The sequence below is a fragment of the Mustela erminea genome, chromosome 16 (genome assembly GCF_009829155.1).
Source record: "Mustela erminea isolate mMusErm1 chromosome 16, mMusErm1.Pri, whole genome shotgun sequence".
Classification (NCBI taxonomy): Eukaryota; Metazoa; Chordata; class Mammalia; order Carnivora; family Mustelidae; genus Mustela; species Mustela erminea.
Window position 1 is genome coordinate 76693133 of NC_045629.1, and position 23597 is coordinate 76716729.

At 54.8% G+C, this 23597-nt stretch overlaps 1 protein-coding gene across 1 annotated transcript in view; it reads right to left on the bottom strand.

The window, feature by feature from the left end:
* NDRG1 (N-myc downstream regulated 1) overlaps positions 1-23291 on the bottom strand; it is a 53562-nt gene extending 30271 nt beyond the window's left edge. Inside the window, exons 1-3 of the mRNA XM_032315612.1 lie at positions 23116-23291; positions 10787-10863; positions 7997-8032 (exon numbers count right to left, since the gene is read on the bottom strand). Coding sequence (XP_032171503.1) covers positions 7997-8032; positions 10787-10849 — 99 coding nt within the window. The 5' untranslated portion in view covers positions 10850-10863; positions 23116-23291. The remainder of the gene's footprint in view (positions 1-7996; positions 8033-10786; positions 10864-23115) is intronic.
* Between the last annotated feature and the right edge of the window lie 306 nt (positions 23292-23597).

The following is a 23597-nucleotide window of genomic DNA, read 5'->3' on the forward strand; positions in this document are numbered from 1 at the left end:
CTTTAGACCCAAAGAACATTCTGTCCTTCTGTCTCCAGGGGACGAATCACTACGCCGTATCCTGTAGGAAGGGGCCTACCTCACACCCCCACATTCTCCCACAGAGAGGGCACCAAGAAACGCAGTGGCCCGTGCACTTCTTGTCCCCTGGCCTGAGAGAGGACGTCCCCTGTTCTGGGACTTGCCAAGGCTCCTCTCTCTGGCTACGACGCTGGCTGGATTTCCTCCACCAGCCAGATCTCCAACCTCCGCCCTTCTCTGGTTCAGAGCCAGATCTTCGAAATGCCTTTGCATAGGGGTCTGATCCAGCCAAAAGCAAGCAACAGAGAAAAACCCAAGCTGTACAGTTTTCCTCTCTCACCTCCTCTGTTAAAGCCTAGAAAGCCACTCTCTCAAGATACAGAGGAGGTGGCAATATGGCAGAAATACTCACCCAATCAGGCCTCCTACTCGACTCCAGCCCCGCCCCGAGCATTCGTTTCAAGTCTTCTCCCCGAAAGCACGCAGCCCCACCAGGTAACAGCTGTCCTCTTTACAGAAGAGAAGACAGGCCAAAAGAGGGCAAGTGATCTACCCGAGGTCACACAGCTGCAACGGAATCTGAGGCTGTTCCAAGTCCAAAACCCTGGACTCTGTGTGCTCTCTGACACCTGTTTGCTCTCGGTGCCAGATGGTACACGAAGAAAAGAAACCTTTAAGACAGAATGTGCACTGGGACTCTAAGTCAGACCCCTCCCATGTGACTGTGGACGGCCTTCTACGGCCCCAGCATCTCCAGGGACGTGCCATCCACAGACAAGGTGCTAGGGGTACACTGGGCACGTGGAACAGAGGCATGACACTGGCTCCGCCCATCCTTCCCAGGACGTGCACCTGCCTCCACACTGTCGTAGGCCGGCAGGTGTCCCACTCGGAAGAGCCTCAGCACAAACATCACTGCACTGGGCTGACCCCTTCACCGTGTACTGGTTCTTTTATCTGCAGTGCTCACTATGGGGCAAGTATCTGTTTGATCACACCTCCCACCTGATAGCCAACTCCCAGAGAGAGAGGCCAGCTCTGGCCCCCAAAGGGCACCAAGATTCACAGAGTCCATACCACCTATAAGCTGGTAAGTGGCGAAAGGGCACCTATCCTATTCCTACTGTCTACATGGCTTACAAGACGGCAGGTGGTGGAAATAGCACTTACCACTAAGTATTCCTTCAAGATTTCATTTCAGCTGCCAATCCTGGCTTCGGAGCTTTATGAACTATGGCTGACTATGTGGGCTGGCCTCTCCCACATCTGTTATTCCCTTTAGGACAGAATTCCCAACAATGTGCCTGATAAAATTTTCCCTTCTCCCATCTGCCTTGTAGCCGGTTGGGCGGGGGGTGGGGGGTGGTCCAGAGACTCGTTTCTGCCTCATGAGATGTCAGCAGAGTTTTGAGAAGAGTATTTTTTTTAAAAAAAAGGTCAAACTTGGCCTTTTGATTTTTTTTTTTTTCCCTTTCACCCCTCTGCCTGCTTCCTTCCTGGAATGTGAATGAGATGGTTGGAGGTTCGGCAGCCATCTTATGAGCATGAGGACATAAACTGTATGCTAGAGAAGACAGAGCAGGAAGCTGGAAGGAGTCGGGGACTGGGTGACTTCACAGATCTTCCAACTCAGCAGAATAGCAAACATTTCCTTGTTGAGAGCAGTGTGTGTTGAGGAATACAAATCTTAATGATACATTCCCCATGTGCCCTTGGGCAAATTACCAGACTAGTGTGGGAATTCCTCAGCTGTCAGCTGAGGGCAGTAAGGAGTCCACCTGCTCTTGGGGCTGCTCCCCATGGGATACGCTGCAAAGTGTTCTAGAAAAGGCAGCCTTTGGCTCCATGCTGGCTGTCGCAGATGCTTGTCCCAGAGATAATCAGTGTGAAGCCACAAGGGGGTCCCAATGGCTTAAGTCAACTGGTTGAGTGATCCAGGGGTGCTCTGAGACCAGCTGCCACCACCTCCCTCCCTAATCCTCTCCTTCCCAGCTGGCCCCGGGGAGACACAGAATCATCTAGACTCTAAGGGATGACACACTTAGCCAGACGCTAAGTCAGCTGGCGCACTGGGCTGCCCCTCCCTGAAGTCTAGCAATCCTTGGTCAAGGCACAGCCAAGGGTGGAGGGCACTCTCTGGAACAACAAATAGGCAAAGAAAACCGATTTGGGCTAGTCAGACATAGCATGAAGTCAAGCTTTGTTGAGGCAAGAAAAGGCAAATCATGACCACAGAAGCTCAAGAGGAAATGGCAGGGGACTGCCCTGCCCCCATCCTCCTGGTTCATCTCCAGTGCCCACAGCGGGGAAGGGGCACCGCTGGGGAAGGGGCACCGCTGGCTAGGCCACTGACCACCTTTCCATTAAGTAAGAAGCAGGTGAAGAGTGGAAGATGCTGGGGAGGGGCGCGTGTGTGCAAGAAACACAGATGATCTGCCTGTAAGGACAGTCATCTGTTTACTGAGCAAACACAGTAACAGCCATTTCACAGACGGAAAAAGCCAGCATCTGTGCACCTCAGCACACGCACCTGCAGGTAGCAGAGGCAAGGTTCAGGACAGGCCCCTGGGCCCCCCACGCCCAGATTGCCAGCCAAGCCCCAGGTTGTAGGAGGCACACTGGGCCCCCTCGGAAGACACGACCTCAAGGAGGCCCAGCAGAATGCTGTCATCACATCAGGGAAAAGAAAAGCTACAGAGTCAGGAAACCAGCTGTTGCGGGCAGACGGTGTCAGCCTGGGAATACAGAGTGAAGCTGGAGCCCACACCAAAGACCGCAATTCTCCAGGGAAGAGTGAGTTAGGAGGGAAGTCTTGTCGGATCAGAGAAAAAGGAGGAGCAACGGCCGTCCGCCCACCCACGGAGCAGAAGAGGGAGGCTTGTGTGCTGCATCCCACGCTGTGTTTATCATGTTCACGACACCCCTGGGAGTAGTGATCCTCCCCCAGATTACAGATCAGAAGACTAAGCCCCTGGGAGGTCAAGCCACCGGCCAAGGACACACAGCCGGCAAAGACAACCGGCTTCTGTCCACTGGACCTGCCCTGGGACTCCAGGACATGGATGTCTATACTGTGAGCCTAGACCTAGGGAGAGCTGAGCCCCACCACGGGGGTGCTTGGCAGGTGAGGCACCCCTCTGCTGGCCCACCGCCCCCCTCCCCACAAAGGGCACTCCCAGGAAACCCCCAGAGGAGAGAAGCAGCAAGCCATCTCCGTGACCCAGAGGAGCACTTCTGCCATCTGTCACTCCGGCTTGGCTCTAAGCCCCAGTGGCCGGGCTGGGAGGTGGGGCTGGGGAAGGCAGGGATGGGAAATGGTGGGTTGAGGATTTCCAAGCCTCTGAGTTCTGCCCACCTTCAGTCAGGGAGCATGAACACAAGAAGCAACTGTGTGCAAAGAAAGAAAATTAGTAAAAGGTCACTGTTTCCATTTTCCCTAGAAGCTGATCTGCTTCCAAAAAATGGGGGGAAAATCACCTCTCCCAACACCGTCACCCTCTGCCAGGCTCAGACAGAGCTAAGAAGTGGGAGCCAGACCCCAGGGGACGCTGCTCACTGCCTCCTGTGCCATGGCCCCTGCTGCTCCACACCCAGAGGCCCAGCGGGGGACATCAGCTCCCTGCCCAGGGAGCCCTGATGATCACACAGACGCAGATTCCCACGGACACCAAATCAGATCAAACCACCTGAATAACTGAAGATCCAGGTGGAAGGAATGAGAAACAGCAAATCTAACAGGGAGGCCATTTGGGGCCAGAGCCAAGTGTCCCACCTCTGGAGTGTTGGAGTGAGGGGCAGTGGTTGTAACCCTGCCACCCTCTCCCCGCAACTGGTTATAGGGACTTTGACTTTGGCTCCAGACATGGGCACTGGGTCAGGCTTGGTCATCTATTTCATCACAGGGCAACACGGGGCAAATCCCTTCAACCTTCTCTGGGCCTTGTCCACTATAAAACACGGGTGCACTAAGCCGTCACCTGAAGGCCTGGTGTGAGGGTTAAGGACACCACACAGAAGAGGCCAGAACTATTTCCGGGGTATGGTTAGTGCTCAGGACATCAGTTATCAGGACTCCCGTGATGATCTCCTATCTCAGAGTCCCGTGGGTCACTGAGGGTTATCTTGACAGCACCCTTTGGTGCATTTCTTTACATCTCCAGACTGATTTCTCATCTGCAAAAGAGGGTAACATTCCCACCTGGCACGAACGGCCTCCGACAGTAAGCAGGAATGCAAATAATGCATTCGCTCCCTTCGCCCCTCTCCCCCCTCCCGTTAGTGGCCTTCCAGGAAGCCTCCCCACCTGGAGCGGAGAGGGAAGGGCCAGCTCATAAAGCATCTGCCAGGTCTGATATTCTTGGATTCTGTGAGTCTAGCCAAAGAAAGCAAGCTGGAACCCAAAATATTTCCACCTACCCTACTCATCCAATTTGCAAACACAACAGCCTAGTTCCTGATGCCAAAACCTTCTCTGCAAAATCAGATCGAACTGCACCCATGCTACAGCCAAGGCACCTCAGCCCAGTAGCTCACCCAGCCCTGTACTCTGAGGATCCCAGAGGGTCGCCAGGAAAGGCAGGCAAAGAAAGGTCCCGAGAGTACGTCACAACGTTCAAGGCTGGGAACCAATCAATTTGCCCCAAAACATCAGCCAAGCCCCAAACTAAGTGCCCAGCCTAAGGTGATGTCAGCCGGGAAGAGGCGAGGCCACAAAGCCTGTGTCCAGGCAGCGGGCTCTCCCCCAAGGAGCTCTCTCCTAGGGCAGGCAGCCCTGAGGCTTATGCCGCAGACCCTCCAGCAGCTTCTGACTGCTGAGATCTGGGCTACGGTGTGTTTTGATTCAGGGGGAAAAGAAATCTTGACTACTCTGGGAAAAGAACAAAGAGTCTGCCTAAGTTAGTCAAAATGCTGAAGCACCAAATATTTTCCCAGAAATACCATGGGCTGCCGTGGGATCCATGCAGGGAGGCTGCTCAGACTCCTTAAACTTGGCCCCCAAGGAACTGCCCAGCCAGGGCCCCCGTTTTCATGAGCATCAAGGAACGAACTAAATGAACAGATGAAAGCAGTTCGCCACGAGGGCACACCCGCTGTGAGTCCTGCATCGGCTCACCCTCGGGGTTTAAACATTCACCCCCTCCAAAGTACTGTCCAGAGTATTTGCCCAGCCAGGTTGGCTTACAACCGGAGCTGCCAAGATATGCTGGCTTTTAGCCCCCACCGGCCCTCCCAGGCCCATCACCACTGTAAGGCATCACAGCAGAGAGAAAGGGTCAGGGTCAGACTGGGTTCAGTGGGGCCCCTTCACACCTGCTGGAAAGCCTCAGTTTCCCGATCTGCCAAGGAGGGATGATAGGACAAGTCCCAGAAGAGTCAGCAAGAGTGCCTGGGAAGCCCTGGGCACTGGCCTGGCTCATCTGAGGCCAATGAAATCTGCAGCAGGCAGGAGACCCTTTGCCAGAGCCCCGTGTGAAGTCTGAGGTCAGGGTCGGCTGGTGAGTCCCTCCCTGGGGCACAGAAGCACGGTTCTGTCCTTCTCCACCTCTGGCCCGTGGTCGGTAACTCTTTAGGATACGGAAAGCCTCACAGGGCCGTGCAGCTTCAGAGGGAATGCCCCACAGCAACCCACACCCACGATTTCGGAGACTGCTGGAAATCTGATGGAAACTTTCATAAACACCATGAGTCAACCAGGTCTAGGAGCCAAATCCGTATTAGTATAGTTTTATACAAAGAGATACTTTTGCAAACAACCTTGACAGAGTATTACTCCGCACCCTGATTCAGCCCCGATACGGATTCACAGGAAAGATCGCACCTATTCACTTAGAGAAGATGTCAGGGAACCCTCAGAAGGCTCGGGAACCAAGCCAGAGGAGCCTCTGTGTGGGATGATGGGTCCCTAAGCTTCTGCTCATCACATGACTGGCTCCATCTATCATACCTGTCTCAGCTCAATGTCACCGCCTCCAACAGCCTTCCTGGATAGCACCCCACCGTGGGAGGGGGAGCTGATGTCCTCAAAGCCCTTCCAGGAGCTGGCGCCAGCATGTTTGACTGGTTCCCCCGACTCGGAGCAAACTCAGAAGAAATGGTTTCCAACAGGCGCTCTGGAAACGCACCGGCTGAGTTCAGACCCTTTTCCACCCCTGAGGCTCCAGGCAAGCTACTCAATCTCTCTGTGCTTTGGGCTCTCCCTCCGCACCACGGTGAGAGGGACCATGGTGAGCTCGCCCCTCTGCGCTCAGAGCCATGCCTGGCATGTGTTCAGGGCTCGGCAGTGCTGAGGTAGGAGTTTGGAATTTAAGTTCCTGAAAACAAGGATCACCGCCTGTCACACCCCCCACTGTGTCCCCAGCACCTAAGACAATGCCAGGCACAAAGCAGGCATTTGTGAAAGGAACAAAGGGAGGCACATCAGAAAAATGCTCCCACCTCACAGGACAGCTCTGGGATTAACTGCGAGGGCCCAACCCAGCCTGGTGCATGATGGGTTGGGGGGGAATCTCACCCTCTCTCTCCCAGCCCCAGGCCAGGACTTCCCTTTGCTGATGTCCTGAAGGTACAGCATCCCACCCACCGCAGCCTGGGCGACCTTAAAGTCAGGTGGTAACCTGGGCTGGTAGGTGGGGCCGGAGGTGCTGTTCTCTGTTCTACTGGCTATCAGTGCCTGGAAATCACAGCATCTAACAGTGGTTTGCACACTACCAAAAAAGACACAAACACGAGGAATTATCTTCCCGGGAAACAAATAAACGATGCTTTCAAGGTTTCTCCAAATCCAGAACCAAACTTTTAAAAATCTACGATAATCACATGATCCAACCATTCTCCGTCTGGGGGTGCACCCCAAAGAAATGAAAGCAGGGGTGCATTGCACGAACAGACATTTGCACGCCCATGCTCCCAACAGCATTCCACACAATCGCCAAAACGTGGAAGGAGCCCAAGTCGCCCCTGACCAATGAGCGAATAAACAAAACATGGTCCATAACACCTACAACGGACAGTATTCAGCCTTAGAAGAGAAGGGAATCCTGCCTGACACCTGCTGCAGCACAGACACACCCCGAGGACGTGGCGTGAAGCAGAAGAAGCTAATGACAAGACAACAAAACTCAGCAGCATACCCCTTACATGAGCCATACAGAGCAGCCAGATGCAGAGACAGAAGCAGAACGGCGGTGACCGGGGCTGCGGGGAGGAGACAGTGGGGAATCTGTGTCTACCGGGGTTCGAGTTTAAGTTTTGCAAGATGAAGAGTTCTGGAGCTGGACAGCTGTGATGGTTGCACAACACCAGAAATGTTGTTAGTGCCCCCGGAGCTTACATTTAAAAATGGTTAGGGCAGTAAATTTCATGCAGAAGAGTTAGTAGACAGGGTGTGCTACTGACCCAGCACTGCCCAGGACACCTCCCATCAGGGTTCCCCCACCCCAACGTGAGGCCCATGCCAGCTTTGAGATAATGAGTCCAGGGCTTCCAGTTCCTGAGGTTCTGACCCTTCCCTCTGCCAAGACCAGTCAGCCTGCTCTCCTGAAAACTTGTTCTTGGAAAAAGCTCCAGACACACCCCCCTCGCCCGCGCCAACCCTGAGCAGGGATGGAGCCAGGAGACCACAGAGAAGGGCTCACTTTCCCAAGCAGAGCCAAGAACATCAAGCCTTGCTCGGCTTCCTCCCATCACCGGGTCCCAAGCCCACCCAACTTCTCCCCCATGTCCCTCCCGCATATGCCCCACAGCCCAACAACCCCTTCCTGCCTTCCTAGGGAGAGATGGGCTCTTGCTTCTTCGACCAGCGATCAAACCAGTTTCTCTCTGGGGAGAAAGAGCTGAGTGTGGAGAACCCGGTGACGCAACTTCCTTCCCTCCCCTTGCCCCTAGTGTCCGAACAAAGATCTTCAACCAACAGAAAGAAGGAAAGAGAGAAAACAGAACAGGGGAGGGGGAAGGGCGGCCACACCCTCTCACTTGCCTGAACATCAAACTCTTGCAGGAGGCCGGTGATGGTCTGTGGAGAGAAACAGAGATGAGATAAGTCAGTTCTGTCAGTTTCCTGGGGAAAAAAAAAAATAATGTTGGAACACCCGGGTCTCTCCAAGCCCTGAGTCTATCCTGACCATCCCTCCTCCGTGGGACCTCTCCAATTTCTCACAAAGAGAGACTTTCCTTTTCATCTCAAGGAAGAACAGTCCAGCAAAAAAGTAGACACATTAGCCAGATCCTTTTTGACAATACACTTGATCAAAAAAGATCTGAAGGTCTAAGCGGGCCACAAGCTTGAGAGATACAGGAATGTAACAGGCTATTAAGTAGTTTCCCTGCCTCTACCCACAAGTTACACTTTTAAACTCAAACCTGACCATGTCACTGTCCTTCAGTATCTTCCATGGTTACCCCATCATCAGGGGTCCCAGTCCCCTGGGGAACAGAGAGAACATGGCCCTGAGAAGGGACTGCAACTTTCCCAGGAGATGCGTTTTCTTTCTGGCCTAGAGATGGGAGTCCAAAACCCTCTGAAAATGAAACTCCTTCCAGACCCTATAGTTAAACACTAAGACAGCTCAGCAGAGCAAAATGCAAATGAGGGGAAGGAAATACAGAGGGAAACCCCTTGGGAGAGCCAGAGCGGCAAGACCCGATTGTAACAGGCGCCCCGCTGCTGGAGATTAAATGGGCTTCACACACCCTGGGCGGGGTTAAGGTATAAGCAGATGTGGCCAACGCCCACTCTGTGTACGTGTGTGTCGGTGGGAGGGGGCTGGAAAAGCCATTCTGTACAACCCCGCGAAGTGTCACCAAGAGCGCCATGGCCATCCAGATTGAGAAGAGGTATCAGAAAGAGCTTCCCCGAGCAAGTCTAATTAAAAACACTCTGCTGAGTCAATCAAAGGAACTAGAAGGTTTCCTTCCATCAAAACCTTGGAAGAAAAGGCAAATATTCACTTTGAGATAGACGTGCCACCTGCAAGTGATAACCTCCTAGATGTTGGTTTCGAAAATAAAATTTTCCCAAGATACCAGTAGGCTGCCTGGAAAGTATAAAGACCGTGTGTAGAAATGCAGTTAGACCTGGACCCAGAGATGCCACCCCTGAGAATTTATCCCAGCGTTGCACCTGCACGTATACGGATGACGCAGGTCCAAGGTCCAAATGATGCAAGTACCCTGCAGCGTTACTGGGAATGGCAAAAGGTTGGGAAGACCCACATATCCACAGACAAGGCATTGGTCCAACCAACTCTGGGGGACGCTGGGAAACTGGAAGGGAAAATGTCCTGTGGACCCTTGCTGGAAAGGTCTCCAAGAGAGTTCGTTACATGAGTAAAGGCAAGGTGTGCTCTACTATTTCATATGGCTTTTTTTTTTTAAACATTTTATTTATTTATTTGACAGAGAGAGATCACAAGTAGGCAGAGAGGCAGGCAGAGAAAGAGGAAGGGAAGCAGGCTCCCTGCTGAGCAGAGAGCCCAATGCGGGACTCGATCCCAGGACCCTGAGATCATGACCTGAGCAGAAGGCAGTGGCTTAACCCACTGAGCCACCCAGGTGCCCCATATGGCTTTTTAAAAGGGAAAAATTAGACCCATGTTGCTATGTCTCTGTATGACCAAGGGTGGGTTGGTTGGTTTGCTTCCTTTTAAAGCCTCCATCACAGACCCCCGATGGAAGAGGAAATGGATTTGGAGCATGTGTAGAGACGGCAGGGACCAGCAAATGACAGTCCTCCTCTATTTTTGTCAATAAAAGTTTTACAAACAAGTCCATTTGCTCACAAACTGTCTATGGCCGCTTTCATGCTGTAATGGCAGAGCTCAGTTGTTATGAAAGACGGAACGGCGTGCAAAGCCTGAGGTATTCACTGTTTGGCTCTTTACAGAAAATATCTGCAGACCCCCGAGGCAGAATGGTAGCAAGGAGTCTGCAGCTTTCCCTGGGCCTGGCTTCTCTTCCTCCTTCTGGATGATCTTGGGTGATTCCCTTCCCAATACAGACCAATGTCTGTCTCTGCAAAATGGGGGGAGAGGCGATGGCCTCACACATTCGTAACAAAAAATCTACGAAATAATGGACCTAAGACACAGCAGCCACATGCAAAGTCATGAAAATACCAAAGGAACAGGCCATTCACCCAAAGCAACTGGCCTGGGTTTGGCTCCATGCCCCACACTCTGCAATTATGTGACGGAGGACACATGAACTTTCCAAGACTCCCCTTTCCCTTCTGTAAGATGGGAACGATCATAGAACCTAGCATCAACTCATCCTAGTCTATCCTGTCGGTCAGCCCATGATAACCATGAAATACAGCCCAGGAACTGGCATGCAAGACATGGCTGGTGAGTGTTAATTATTATTTTTGAAAGCCTTTACTTGGCCTTAGCATAACTTCATTTTGAGCCTGAGCCTTGTATCCTTAAAAAGATGTATCATCCCAGGCAGTTACAGAGCTTGGGAGGACAGGGAGGCGAACGTAAATTAGAGCACAGCGTCAACTGTGCAAATGGAACGGCTTTTCCGGCCCAGGATGGACCGTGCCAGCCCAAGCTGGAGGACATGGGCTTCTGTTTCCAACAGGGAGGCCTCCTTGATGTGAAACATCAAGGTACCTCTTGTCCTTCTGCAGTCTTGGACACTAGGAAGCAGGGGACAGATGCAAGTGCGTATCCACGCAGGCACACACACGTGTCTGTACTGTATGCCCACCGATGTCCACGTACGAGCGTGCATGGGAGCGGATGTAGCCAGGAGCGTCTCCACTCACCTCCCCTTTCTCCACCAAAGGCTTCACCTCAGCGAGGTCCACGTCCTGCATCTCCCGAGACATGTCCCTGCTGTCACCTGGCAAAGAAACGAAGGCCATGGGTCAGCCCTTCCTGCTCACAGACGTTGCCCAAAGGAAGCAAATCTGAGGCCACGGAATGAGCCCCCCTCTGCCCAGTGGCTCACACCATCCACCCAGCACATCACAGTCACAAGCAACCCCCACCCCCCGCTCCATGCCACCACTCCTGCATCGGGGGCGGGCAGGGAAACCAAGGCTCGAGGACACAACTGCCTTTCTAGGGAAAGGGATGGACTGACACTCCAAGCCGGGTCCTCGCCCACAGCCCCCAGGCCCCCCCGTCTCACCCAGGGCATTTCTCATGGCGTTCTTTTCATTAACTTGTAACTGGCATGCGGTATGATGTTCCTTTCCGGAGACATTTGTTTCTGGAGGGTGACCGGTATTTTTATCCATTACAAAATGATCACCACGGCAGGTCTCCAAGTGAGGACAACGGTGTTGACTATAGGACCTATGTTGCTGCTGAAAGTGTAGGCAGTGAGCTCGCAGATGTTGGTCTAAGCACTATTTTGGGGTGTCTCCTCAGGCAAGGGCACCCAAAGCAAAAATCGGATGATATCTTGCTGCATTTGGGTAGGACCCGCATCACTGATCCTAAGTCCGGCAGCCCCAGGCTGACGACCAAAAGGGGATGGAGCGTCAGGGGAGGTTCCCCGTATGAAGGCCGGGCGCGAGCTTCGTCCCCTTTCATTCTCCAACTAGTCCTAACAGTGGGCTGCGCCGCCCGGACACCTCCATGTCCGCCGGCGTGCAGGGCTCTCTGCTCCGTGCTGGTGAGGACGGGGCCAGGCCAGGAACACCTCCATCTCCACGGGTCTACAGGACTCGACGTTCAGAGGGACTTTGAAGGAGAAAAGGCTTTCAAGGCAGCAGGGAGTGGGAAAGAGGGTGTGGGAGAATGGGGGGGGCGATGGAAGGTCAGAGGGGGGTTGGGCAGGGTGGGGGCAGGGTGGGGGCAGGAGTGGGAGAGCAGGTGTGGGGCGAGGGGGCAGGGAACGGGGAGGGTGAGATCAAGGATGGGGAGCAGGGGTGGGGGCAGCAGTGAGGGGGAAGCAGGACGGAGCCGGCTGAGGGAGCAGAGTGGGCCGGAGAAGGCTCTGATTGGCTCTAACATGGGGAGGTACAGAAGGATCAGGAAGGGACCCCTACAGAGCTCAGCAGGAGAGTTCTGGACTCCTCAGCTGTCCCCGGAGCAAGCTCTGGGCAGTGACACGTGGCCCAGCACTCCGGAGACACAAGGGGGCCGAGAGAGCGAAAGCTATTTAACGAGGGTTCCTCTGAAGACCCACTCTTAGAACCCGTGAGAATCTTCATCGTGAGGCACCTCTCAGAGGTCACCCTGAACCCACCCCCTGTGCCAACATATGGCATTCTGTGGGCAGATCCCCCGGGGATGCTCTGGTCTGGGGCCCCAGCACGATTATCCCCAGCAGATAACCAGCCCCACAAGAATGCCTTTATGCAGGCTTTGGAGTCTATGCTCGAGAACATTCTGAAAACAAAGTCGGTTTTATGTTTGTGAGCATTCCTGGGCAGCCGCCAGTTCGGAGGCAGGAGGCATGAAAGGGAGAAATCTGTCGGCTTTGCTAACTCAGCGTGTTCGTGGTCCCGAGACCCTGGCCCGTGGGACACCTTCGCCTACACAGCCTAAGGAGCCTTCCAGAAGCCCCGGGTTCTGGCAATGCCACCCTTCCCATTCCACAGGCTCCTACACGCAGGGCAGCCCCACCTGCAAGCTCCCCAGGACTGGGAGCTACCTACCTCGTCCCCAAGTCGGACCACAACTCGCTTGTTGATTACATGAACAGGTCTGATGCAGTCTAACAGCCACGTCTGTGTTTAAATTCAGTCTTAAATCATCACTACACCACAGGAGCGAGGACTTGAAACAGTCCCCATGCCCCGGGACTCCAGCACACGCCTGCGTTCAGCCCAGCGTGGTTTGTGGCTTTCTGATACTGGGATCTCATCAGAACCTCAGCCTCCACTGGACCGGCTCCCTCATTCTCCTTCAGAACAGGAAAGAGCTTCATCCCAGCCCTCCCGGGTTCCTAGATGTGCTCCCGGGGCAGCCTCCTTCCCCCACTCCCTCCTTTTCCTTCCTACAACTCAGCTTCCCAGTCCACGCCAGGCAGCAGGTCCAAGAACTGGCCAGTCTGTCTTGAAGATCAAATACTCAAGAATCACTGCTTCCCTGGAGCCCCTGGGGACTCCGGAGAGGTTCCGGTGAGGCCCCCGAAAACCCCCGCCAAGTGATTCTCCAGACAAAGAAGTGATTCGGTACCCCCAGAGGACATTACCAATGTCTGGAGATGTTTCTGATGGTCACGGCCCGGATACGTTGCTGGTGTCTCGTGGGTGGGGGTCAGACACGCTGCTCAGCAACCCCGTGTTGCACAGGACGGCCCCCGCGGCACGACTGTCCCGCCTCAGCTGTTAACAGCACCCAGGCTGAGACACCCAGGTCTAGATGGAGAAATATTCATAGGGCCCTGGGGACTCTGAAGTCTGTGGGGAGATTGGGATAAAGCAGAAGAAGCTTCCGTACTACATGTCCCCGGGGAAGGTGAGGGTGCCGCGGGTCCACGGCCAACTGTACTTGTGAATACGAGTTTCCCGGCAGGGCTGTGCCAGGTCACTGCCCTGCACCAACCACGGCTGCCCACACCCGGGCTGCTGAGGTGCTCTCTGCCCCTGGGGCATGCCCCCCTACTGTCACTGACCGCAGGCGGTCAGTCTGCCAGGGGCAGAAAGACAGGTGACTGCTTCCAACACAATTCTGCTGACTCGGGCCAGCCCAAGGCCAGCCCGCACCCCGTTTTCCTTTGCCTGACTCAGAACACCTTGCAAACTTTTATTTAGAACCTGTTTGCCTAAAGAAATCTTATAAAACAGATTTACAAAAAAGCCAAAAAAAAAAAAAAAAGCTGGCATGTATTGGGTAACACAGAGAATAGGACCCAATGCCCCCTGGCAGCCCCCCCGAACCTCCCCCTCCACCCCACCTCCTACCATGGGTCCCTGCTGCCCTGTGCCTCTGTGCCCACCCTCAAACACCCTTTGAGTCCCAGGAGAGTGGGCTTTGAAACAATGATTCGTTCAGAAACTGTTTTCTGTACTCGCTTCTCCCGTGCCCAGGACCAAGCGAAGTGTGACAGTTCCCGTAAGTTTTGCTGACAAGGCCCTACTGTGTGATGGGTCAGGGGCAATGTCATGAGCACAGCCAGCCCTGCCCCACCGAGCTCGCAGTCCGGCTCACCCCACCCCCGACCCCCATCATGGCTGCCCGTCTCCCCGCAAGGCCACACTCTCCCAGACTCAGAGTCCCACATGTCCCCCACCACCACCACCATCACTTCGCCTGCAGCCCCAGGGGTGGAGGGACCGGCCTGGAATGGCACAGTACCGGTGCGGACAGACTGGCCCGGATGCAGAGGCCTCTGCTGCATCGTCAACTTCTTCACCACACTTTTCCTTAAAAAGCTTTTGCTACAGGTTTCAAACCCACAGCAGCGAGACCCTATGGCCCGTTCAAGGAAGCAGGTCCAGCAGCTCACGCCGCTTTGCAGGCGACTCTGATTTCCTTCACCAGGAGGGAGGGACACCGGTGGGGTCACCTGGTTTGGGGTGCTCTGCCTGGTGCCCCCAGGCCATCTGAGGCCCCACATGTCTCAGCAGGTTCTATCCCCAAGCTTAAGGCCCAGCACTGCATGCCAGTCCCTGCCCCTCTGCCACCTCCTGGAGAGTCCCAACACAGAACATCAGGTCCCAAAGGGCCAAGGTGATCTTTTCTAGAAGAGGGTGACAGGGCAAGGACATACAGGGCACTAGGTGGGAGCCCGGGTGTCCGAACTCTAGGCCTCTGGCCCCAGCCAGCATGACGATGGGTAGGCAGCGTCTGCCCACTGTGTCCCCAGAAAGCACAGACATGGAATCAGATCAGGACAGATCTCCGGCCAAGACCCCAAATCAGGGCCGAAAACCAGCTCTGGGGCAGCACACCAGCTGCCAGACCAGTTCACAGCACCACGTCCTCCTCTCCCACAGGCCCTCCCCAGAAGGAATTCAGGGGAAAACCATGGTGGACAAGGGGACAAGGGGACAGTCACCAGGAGCTGGCGGAAGACTGGAGGGTCAGCCTGAGCGTCGTCATTTATTAGCTCTGTAATCCCTGCCAAGTTCCCCAGCCTCATGGCCTTAGTTTGTGCATCTGTGAAACGGGTACAACTCCTGCTCCCAGCAAGCAGCAGCGTGGCTTGAAGACTAGAACACAATCTGGCACATAGCACAGTCTCCCTGCCTTAGCCATTGGGGATACATCCCAAGATCCCCAGGGGACGCCCTGAACACTATGCGCACCATTCTCCTGTATACACGCACCCGTGTCAAAGGCACAGTATTATCGATACCTCCTAATAAAGTACAGTGATTCTAACGATATACTGTAACAAAAGCTATGTGACTGCGAGCTCCGACTCTTGAAGGGTCTTACTGTGCCGAGCTCACCCCTCCTGGAAGGGTGTCGTCGCTGTGAGGCGACGTGCCCACAGGACCAGATGGAGTGAGGGGCACGATGCAGGCGTGTGTCATGGTGGTAGGCTACTGTCCACCTTCTGAGGACATGTCAGAGGGAGGGTCATTTGCCTCTGACCCTGGTTGCCTGTGGGGAGCCGAAACCGTGGATAAGGGGGTGGCTGCTTGACTGCTTGACTCATCAGTGCACTCCCCCTTCCTGGTGGCCCCAGAGATCCAGGGACATCTGTGAGGACACACCCTGGGTTTTATACGCCATGAGTCCCCAAATCAACCCAGCAAGGAGGGGGCACTCAAGTTCAGCAAGCCCCACGTGGGTTTTCCGCGATCGGACCCAGCGCACCACCACGGGGGTCTTTCTTCCATTAGCCATGTCGGTGAATGAGTAACGAGGGCCCAAGGGCAGCTGGGCGAGCACCTTTCCGGTTCAGCAGACTCAGGAGACAGTTAGCAATTAGCTGGACCTCCTGGGTTCCAAGGGAAGCCAAGACTGGCATTTGCCCAGAGAAGGGAAGACCATGACCCTGGGGATCTGGGAGGGCAGGAGACTGAGGTATGCTGGGTCATGTGAGACCCAGAAAACGGTTAACCAGTCACGGGGACCAGGGACACTCAGAGCCTGTGACTCTCAAAAGACTTGATGCAGCAGCAGCAGCCCTGGCTGAGGAGTCAGCAGGGCACAGAAAGCCAGTCACTCTGCCGCCATGTGACCTTGACCAAGTCATTCAGCCCCTCTCTGGGGTCCTCAGCTTCCCCACTTGCGAACCAGACTGTGTGTGCCCTAGGGACATCACACGGTCCATGACAAACGTGGGGACGAAGGCTGCTGAGATGGGAACGTGCTTTACCCAAAGGCCACAAGGGTCCTGCCCGGATCCACCCAGCCTGGCCCAAGTGGCCACAGACACAGACACACCATGACAAACAGCACCGGGACAACGTCCCCAGTGTTTACTAGACTCTGAATTCCATACTGCCTCAGAGCTTCTCAGGACCCAGAGGCGGGCACCATCATGTCCACCATGTGACAGATAGGGTAACTGAGACACAGAGCAGTGAAGAAATGTGCCCCAAGTCACCCTAGCCTCAAGCTAGCCCAGGTTCAAGAAACCTTTAAGGAGAAAGCTGACTGTGCAACTGGCTTGGTCTATACTGGGCGCCCACCCTTCGTCCAGGTGGGATGTTCTTAAGTTCTAAAGACAAGCTGCCTGTGGCCAGGAGGCTCTTCCTGTGTGAGGTCAGCTCAGGGAGTCACGGGCTTCCCCTCCACCTCGCAGTCCTGCAGGGCCCCCACGCCTAGGCTTAGGCTCTGGACAGAGTCCCTGTCCTAGACTTTCCTACTTTCCTTCATAATGCCCAGAAAGGCTGTGTTTTTAGCTCCCCTCCACCTTTTCTTTTTTTTTTTTTTTTTTTTTGAGTAGGTTCCATTCAGAACATGGCACTCAATGTGGCCTCAAACTCACCACCATGAAATCAAAACTGAGCCGAGGTCAAGAGACAGACACTTCACGGAGCTACCCAGGCGCCGGCAAGATGCCTTCAGCAGTTTTGACACTTGGAGAAAGTGGTCATCGCCTTGTTCTATTTGTGCCCCGTGGAGGTCCCCGACAGAAGGTGGGAATCATCAGCCCAGCTTCCAGATGGGTAACCCAAGGCACAAAAGCAAAGGTCCACATGACTTCCGAAAGGCCAAGACCCACTCCTTCAATGTAAGGGCACGCATGGAGAGCAGGGGCGGACAGACGGCATCCTCCTGGTCACCTCTAGTGGAGCAGAGGGAAAGGCAGGCCAGGAGGCTTTGTTGACAAGCTTGCATCGATTGTGATCGTCAGCAACTGGCCCAGATTTTGTCCCCTCCGTAACACACCCGGTTTCAAAGCCACATGAAAGTGGTGTTCTTTCCAGCACACTGGGCTCTTTATGGAACAGAATTGAAAAGGGGGTAGCAGGGGGTGGGGTGGAAATCAATGTGTGCTGCTGCTGTTGGACATAGCGACATCCCTGGATACTGCAATCCCCGAAGCTTCCAGAACAGCCCCACGTCCATATGAACCTCAAGGAAAGCAGCCTTGGGGTATGCCTTGGCTACCCCTTTCTTACTGTAGATAGAGGCAGTGTCTTCTTTTTTGGCCAAGGAGATTGTGATGTCAAGCTGTAAGGTAGTTCATGGTTCTCTCTAGATCTTTTGAAACTCAAGGCTCTAGGGAGATTTAGAAGTTGGTGGTCTTAAATGGCCATGTTTTTCTTATGTAATTGAGCTAGTAAACAATATGGAAGAACCTAGAAGAACTGGACTTTCATGAAAGTCCCCCAGTTTAGGGGAACGAAGTCGAAGAACAGGGTTCTCAAAGTCAATAAAATGGTAAAAATGCCAAGCAGAGGGGACATCAGACTAGAAATTTCTAGAGTGTCCCCTTCCCGCTTTGCATGGGGCCTGCTCAGCAGCATTCAAGAAACTGCTTGATGCCAAAAGAAAGAAAAAGGAATCTTCCAGAAAAAGGCTAACCCCAGCTTACAGGGCTGGAGCTAAAATAGGACGGCCTGTGTTCAACCAGAGCACAGAACTAGCCAGGGGGTCTGGGACACAGAGCAGGAAGAGGGAAGGGCTGGCAATCCATCACCACCCACCCCCTCTCTGTAACATGACCCAGGGATCTTCCTGAAGCTTCTCAGTGGAGTCTTGGCAGCCCGATCCATGGTTTGGCAGAGAGAAGACCATCCAGAGGACAAGCAGAATAATGGAAGTCTGAAGGAGGACACTGGTGGGATTCAAGGATTCGTCTGCAAATCTGCAGGACAAGCATGAGCTACCCTAGCTGGTCTGTGAGATATCAAAAGCCCACAAACAGAGCCAGTGTTGGCACAGGACACGGAAACAGATTCCTCCTACAAAACCCTTTGTCCCAGAGATGGGACGGTTGCCACATTGACAGGATCCTTGCTCAAAATGGTCTCGCTGTTTCCACACTCTGGATGGTCTTCCGATCTTTCCTACACAGGATGGCCCAAGTTATTTGCTTCATAAACAGAGGGTTTCTTCTGACCAACGCTGAGTGCCTACTAAGTGCCAGGCCCTCAGGGTCCACAGGAACAGGGTAAACAGAGACTCAGTCCAGAATGATCCAAGGAGGGCACACACACCAGCATGCCGGCCTGGAAGGGAAAGCCAGCGACAGCTTCCTGGAGAAAGGAGGCCAGTTCAATGCTTGTTAAGGACAGAGGAGAGGCGGCCAGGGTTCCCGGCCGGGGAACTGTGGACCTTTGGGCGGTGCCCAAAGAGCTGTAGAGAATCTTCTCAAAGCCAAGGGCGTGGAGCTGGGATTGAGATGGGAACAGCCTAGAGCTCTGGTCCCCATCTACCCCTTCAAGGAAGGCTGCACGTGGATGTAAGATTCACACTTGTATTGAGGTTTCTACAGATTTCAGAGAAGAAAAACTATAAAGTAAAAGATAGAACTCCTGGGCGCCTGGGTGGCTCAGTGGGTTAAGCCGCTGCCTCTGGCTCAGGTCATGATCTCAGGGTCCTGGGATCGAGCCCCGCATCGGGCTCTCTGCTCAGCAGGGAGCCTGCTTCCTCCTCTCTCTCTGCCTGCCTCTCTGCCTACCTGTGATCTCTCTCTGTCAAATAAATAAATAAAATCTTTAAAAAAAAAAAAAAAAGATAGAACTCCTGACCAGGCCATTCAAGGCCTGCAGACACTAACGAGCCTCAGCTCCCACCACCTCAGCAGGACTGGAAAAGCCCAGACACAGAGCCTGCACAGACCTTCCCCAAGGGGAGCACATCCCATCTCTCAGAACACCCACCTCCAGCCAGCCTGGGCTGCCATGGCAGGAGGCCAAGAGGGCATCAGAGAACTCACCTCTACCTCTGTAGCACACACTACCTTCCGTCCATCTCTTGTCTCCAAATGGAAGGAGAAAGAAAAGCAGAAAGGCAAGGCCTGGGATCAGGCAGGTAGGAACTGCCACACATGAAATGGGCACATGAAATGAATCCAGGAAACCAAGTTCATGCTTCAAAGACAGGTCCAGAAGGGTCTGGAGGACCTTGACACCACCAGGATGGTCCACCTAGAACAGGACCCCACTCACTTGATTATAGACAAGCAGGTCATCTGCCCGTGCCTCAGTTCACTGACCTGAGAAATGGCAGTAATGTCACGTATCTCAGCTGAATGAGGTGATGAGCCGAAACATCAAGGCTCCTTGGCCAGGTAAGCGGGGCTTACAGAGCACCAGGGTAGGGAGGTACAGAAGTATGGGCTGCTCTGGCCTCTCCTTTCCTTTCCCTCTCCGCAGTCATTCTGGAGCAGATGGCCTCAACTCCACCAGCCTTCACGACACCCCACCCTTAATCCAGCCCAGGCGGCTTGGAGATGGTGCAGATTCCCGGGGCCTCCCAGACTTACTGGGCCTGGAAATCTGCATTTCAGACAACATTCGCATTACATTCTTATGCTGTCTGCATCAGCTTAGTTCTTTTGGAAGAACTTCAAGAAGTTCTTGAACTCAAAACATGAGTTCAGTCCCTGCAGGCACTTTCACCCACATGGGCAGGCTTAGGACACAAGTCCCTGAAACTGATCGCCAAGGAATGCCTTGAGAAATGTAATCTGTGGGAATCACTGACAGCCAACACCTACATGGTTGCTCCCACGTGCCAGGCACTGTTCTCTGCTCTTTCTACGGATTAATTCATTAATATTTATATGTCCCCATGAGACAGTGTCTGTTATTTGCATTTTACTGGAGAGGAAACTGAGGCACTGCACTCCTCATCACATCTCTGGACTTTTCTTTCATTCCAGTTTTTTCCAGTCATCCCAACATGTTGTCATGAAAAGGAACAAAGGCTTGGGTGTCTGCCTCTCTGGGTTCAAAGTCTGGTTCTCCCACCTTTCGCCACGTGGCCATGGGCCAATCTTTCCGACTCTCTCAGCCTCATTTGCCCCATCTACTCAATGGAGCCAATACAGATCAGGCCGCGCTCTGGCCAGGAGGACGGGGGTTAGGAGGGATGCAGCAGCTGACTAGGAAGACTGTCCTGCCCCTCCCTGCCCTCTCCCAGCCAGAGTCTTAGATGCTGACTCATCATCCTGGCTTCCTTTCTGAGGCACAGGGACTTTGAGTCACGCCTTGGATGGGATTCTCTGGAGCTGGGTCCCAAGGAAGAACAGCAGCTTTGGGCCACCAAAAACACACAACACAACCCTTCTTCGACATCCATGCCAAGGCAAGCCCAGACCAGGAGCTTTCTGTGAGCCTGGTGGAGGGAGTCCCCAGCTCTATTCGGATCTAAGTCCAACCTGGAGGGGGCAGCCAGAATCCAGTCAACCATCCCTCAGCCGGGCTACAGCTCCTCCTGCTCACTGGACTGATTTCTGCTAAGTTCTCAAGAACATGTGACTGACACTAAATAAATAAATAATCACCACATTCCTCCTGGAAAGTTTCCTCACCAGGAAATGCAATGAAGACCCAATGTCAGCTATGAGAGGGGCAACAATCAAGACCAAGAACCCCTTTCACCACCTTCAATAGCAACCAGAGGGGTCTGGAGCGCCAAGTTCCAGCGCTGGCTCAGCCTTGGTAAGTCATACCCTGTCTCTGGGCCTCAGTTTCACTCTGTAAAATGGAAGATACAGAATCAGGAACATGTGTTGAGTTCCTGATTCCATCCCAAATTATCAGACCGACTTTTGGTAGTCTTAGATTTGCTCCTTGCTCCGGAAGACTCTTGCTCTGGGGAGGGAAGATCCCAAGAGGTGCTGGAAGGTCTCCCTGGAAAGCCAAGTCAAACACCACCACCCCGAAGGTCAACTGCCTGCTTGGGACTCTACCCAAGTGATTACAGGGGAATGGGACAGAGGAAAGGAGCCATTCAATTCATTCAATGCATGTATCTGAACTCCTGGGCCAGGTACCAGGTTACAGGGCAGGGCTAGGGAAGCCTTCCAACTCACCCTCTTGTGGGGGACAAGGTCCCACAAAACAAAGAGGTCACAGTTCAGCGGACACCGTTCCTCACAGTTCCCCAACACTTCCTGATCACCTCTACCTCGCCATACCTTGGACCCCCACCCCGGGCCACACCAGCACTTACCCACTTTGCCTGCATTTCTCCCCCTGAATGGGTGAGCCCCTTGAAGGCAAGGGCTGGAACTTGCACTCTACCTTGCTTATTTCAATTCGTATCTGTGAAAATCAGTAAAAACCTAGCATTTTCCGTACAGGAGGAGGGGCTGGTGAGCTTGTCTTCGAACTGCATTTTCATAGCAAGAGCAGTTTGTATTTCGATATTTGGCTCATCGGAGGTGGCTGAGAACAGTAAGTATGGCCAATGGACATCACAAAGAGAATAATGCTCTCCCGTGCGGCCAAGGGCTGAACTCTGAATCTTCAACCTTTTCCCAGTTACTTAAAGGAAGCAAAGAACTGAAGGGCCTGGAACACTCGAAGATCTGAGCCTGAACCTTCCCCAACCAGATTTCCCTCCCCCACTGGCTGCCAGGCACCTCCCCTTTCCAGACACATATGGGTGCTGCCCTGACCCACAGGGACATCTGACAACACAGGCGACAGAGTGGCTGGGAGGGGGGGCGTGTCGGGGGACGGTGAAGGAAAAGACTCACTAAATCCCAGCTTCAGCCACTCAAGTGACAGAAGTGGTGACAGCGCCTTCACCCCCAGCCCACCACTCTCCACACGCCCTGCGCTCCCCGCCCCAGGCTGAATCAGAGGCCGCGGATCTCCCAGGAACGTCGGAGTAATTCCAGCTGTTCTTCCCTCACGGGGGCAGTAGAGGCGGTCCCCGAACGCAGGGGGACCGGGCCAGGGAGGTGGGCGGAGGCGAAAATGACGCCACTCGCAGCCTTGGCCGGCGCTGGGCCGCCCCTTGCCCACACGACCCCTCTGGACCAGGCCGCCTCTTCGGTGCCACCACAGCGCCAACCCCGGGCCACCTCCGGGGACGCACCCTGCCCAGCGGTCCTGGCCAACACTCGCTCCCGCGCGTCTGGCACGCACTGTGACACACTCAGACCCTCCCTCCCAACCCCCCCGCCCGCCAGCACACACGCACGCACGCACACACCCCACCCTGGCTTCGAGGCTGAATCGGCCCCCGCCCCTCACAGGCACATCGGTTCAGAGCTCCGTCGGGAAACCGGACACACCCACGCCCCTTTCTCCAGCCTCAGCTCGCCGCTCTCCCACACTCACCTCCTTTCCACACACGCGCGCTCACACTCTCCTTCCCCAGACACCCCACTCGGAGAATGCACCCCACCCCAACACGCGCGCGCGCGCACACGCACTCTCCCAGGCCCTCCTCCGGCTCCCACTTCCAGTGCGCTCTCAGGCCTGCGGCGCCAGCTGTGACTCCGGGTGGCGCTGGGAAGCGCGACGAAGGTGTGCCCAGGCCGGCTCTCCACCCCTCCCCGGAACCCAAGATCCCACTTTCCCACTTGGGGGAAGGTGAGCAGGGACCTGTTTTTTTTTTTTTTTTCCCCCTCCCTCCTCTTCGCTCATTGAAACCCACCCCCCATTCCAGCGGCGGCCCCGCCCCAAAGCCCCTCCGCGCGCCCTCGCCGCAGGGTCGCCACGCACTTGCAGCTCTGGGGGCCACAAAGAGCGGTCCAGAAGCCGCAGCTGCGGGCGCGGGGTTATCGATCCCGCCCTGCCCGGCACGAGGAGGGTGTCGGGCTTACCTAAGGTATAGAGAGAAAAGCAAAAGGAGTCGGAGCTGGGCTGGGGCGCGGCGGCCAGCGAGCGCGGGGCAGAGCGGCGAGGACGGGCGTGCGCCCCGTAGACCAAGCTGGGAGCCCGACGGGGTTTGTTTATGCCCGGACGGCGGGCGACTTTATAGGCGCCGCGGCCGCGGCCCCGCCCCGCGCTCGCCCCGCCCCGGCCTTCCGGAACCCGCACACCGCGGGGACACACCCCTTGCCGCTCCCTCCTCCCCGGCGCTCTTCCCGCTCCCGCCAGCTCGCGGGGACCGGCCGGGGGGAGGCTGAGCGCGCCGGGCGCCCGCAGGAGCCGCCGCCTGTTGCGCAAGCCTTTGTAGGGGCGCGGCGGGGAGGGGCCTCCGAGCTCTGGCTGCGGTTCGGCTGCGCGGTCGCCTTCCTCCCCCGGAAGGCCAAGGCCTCCGCGTGTGCAGTGGTCGTGTGCCCTGGGGATGAGTCCGTGTGCT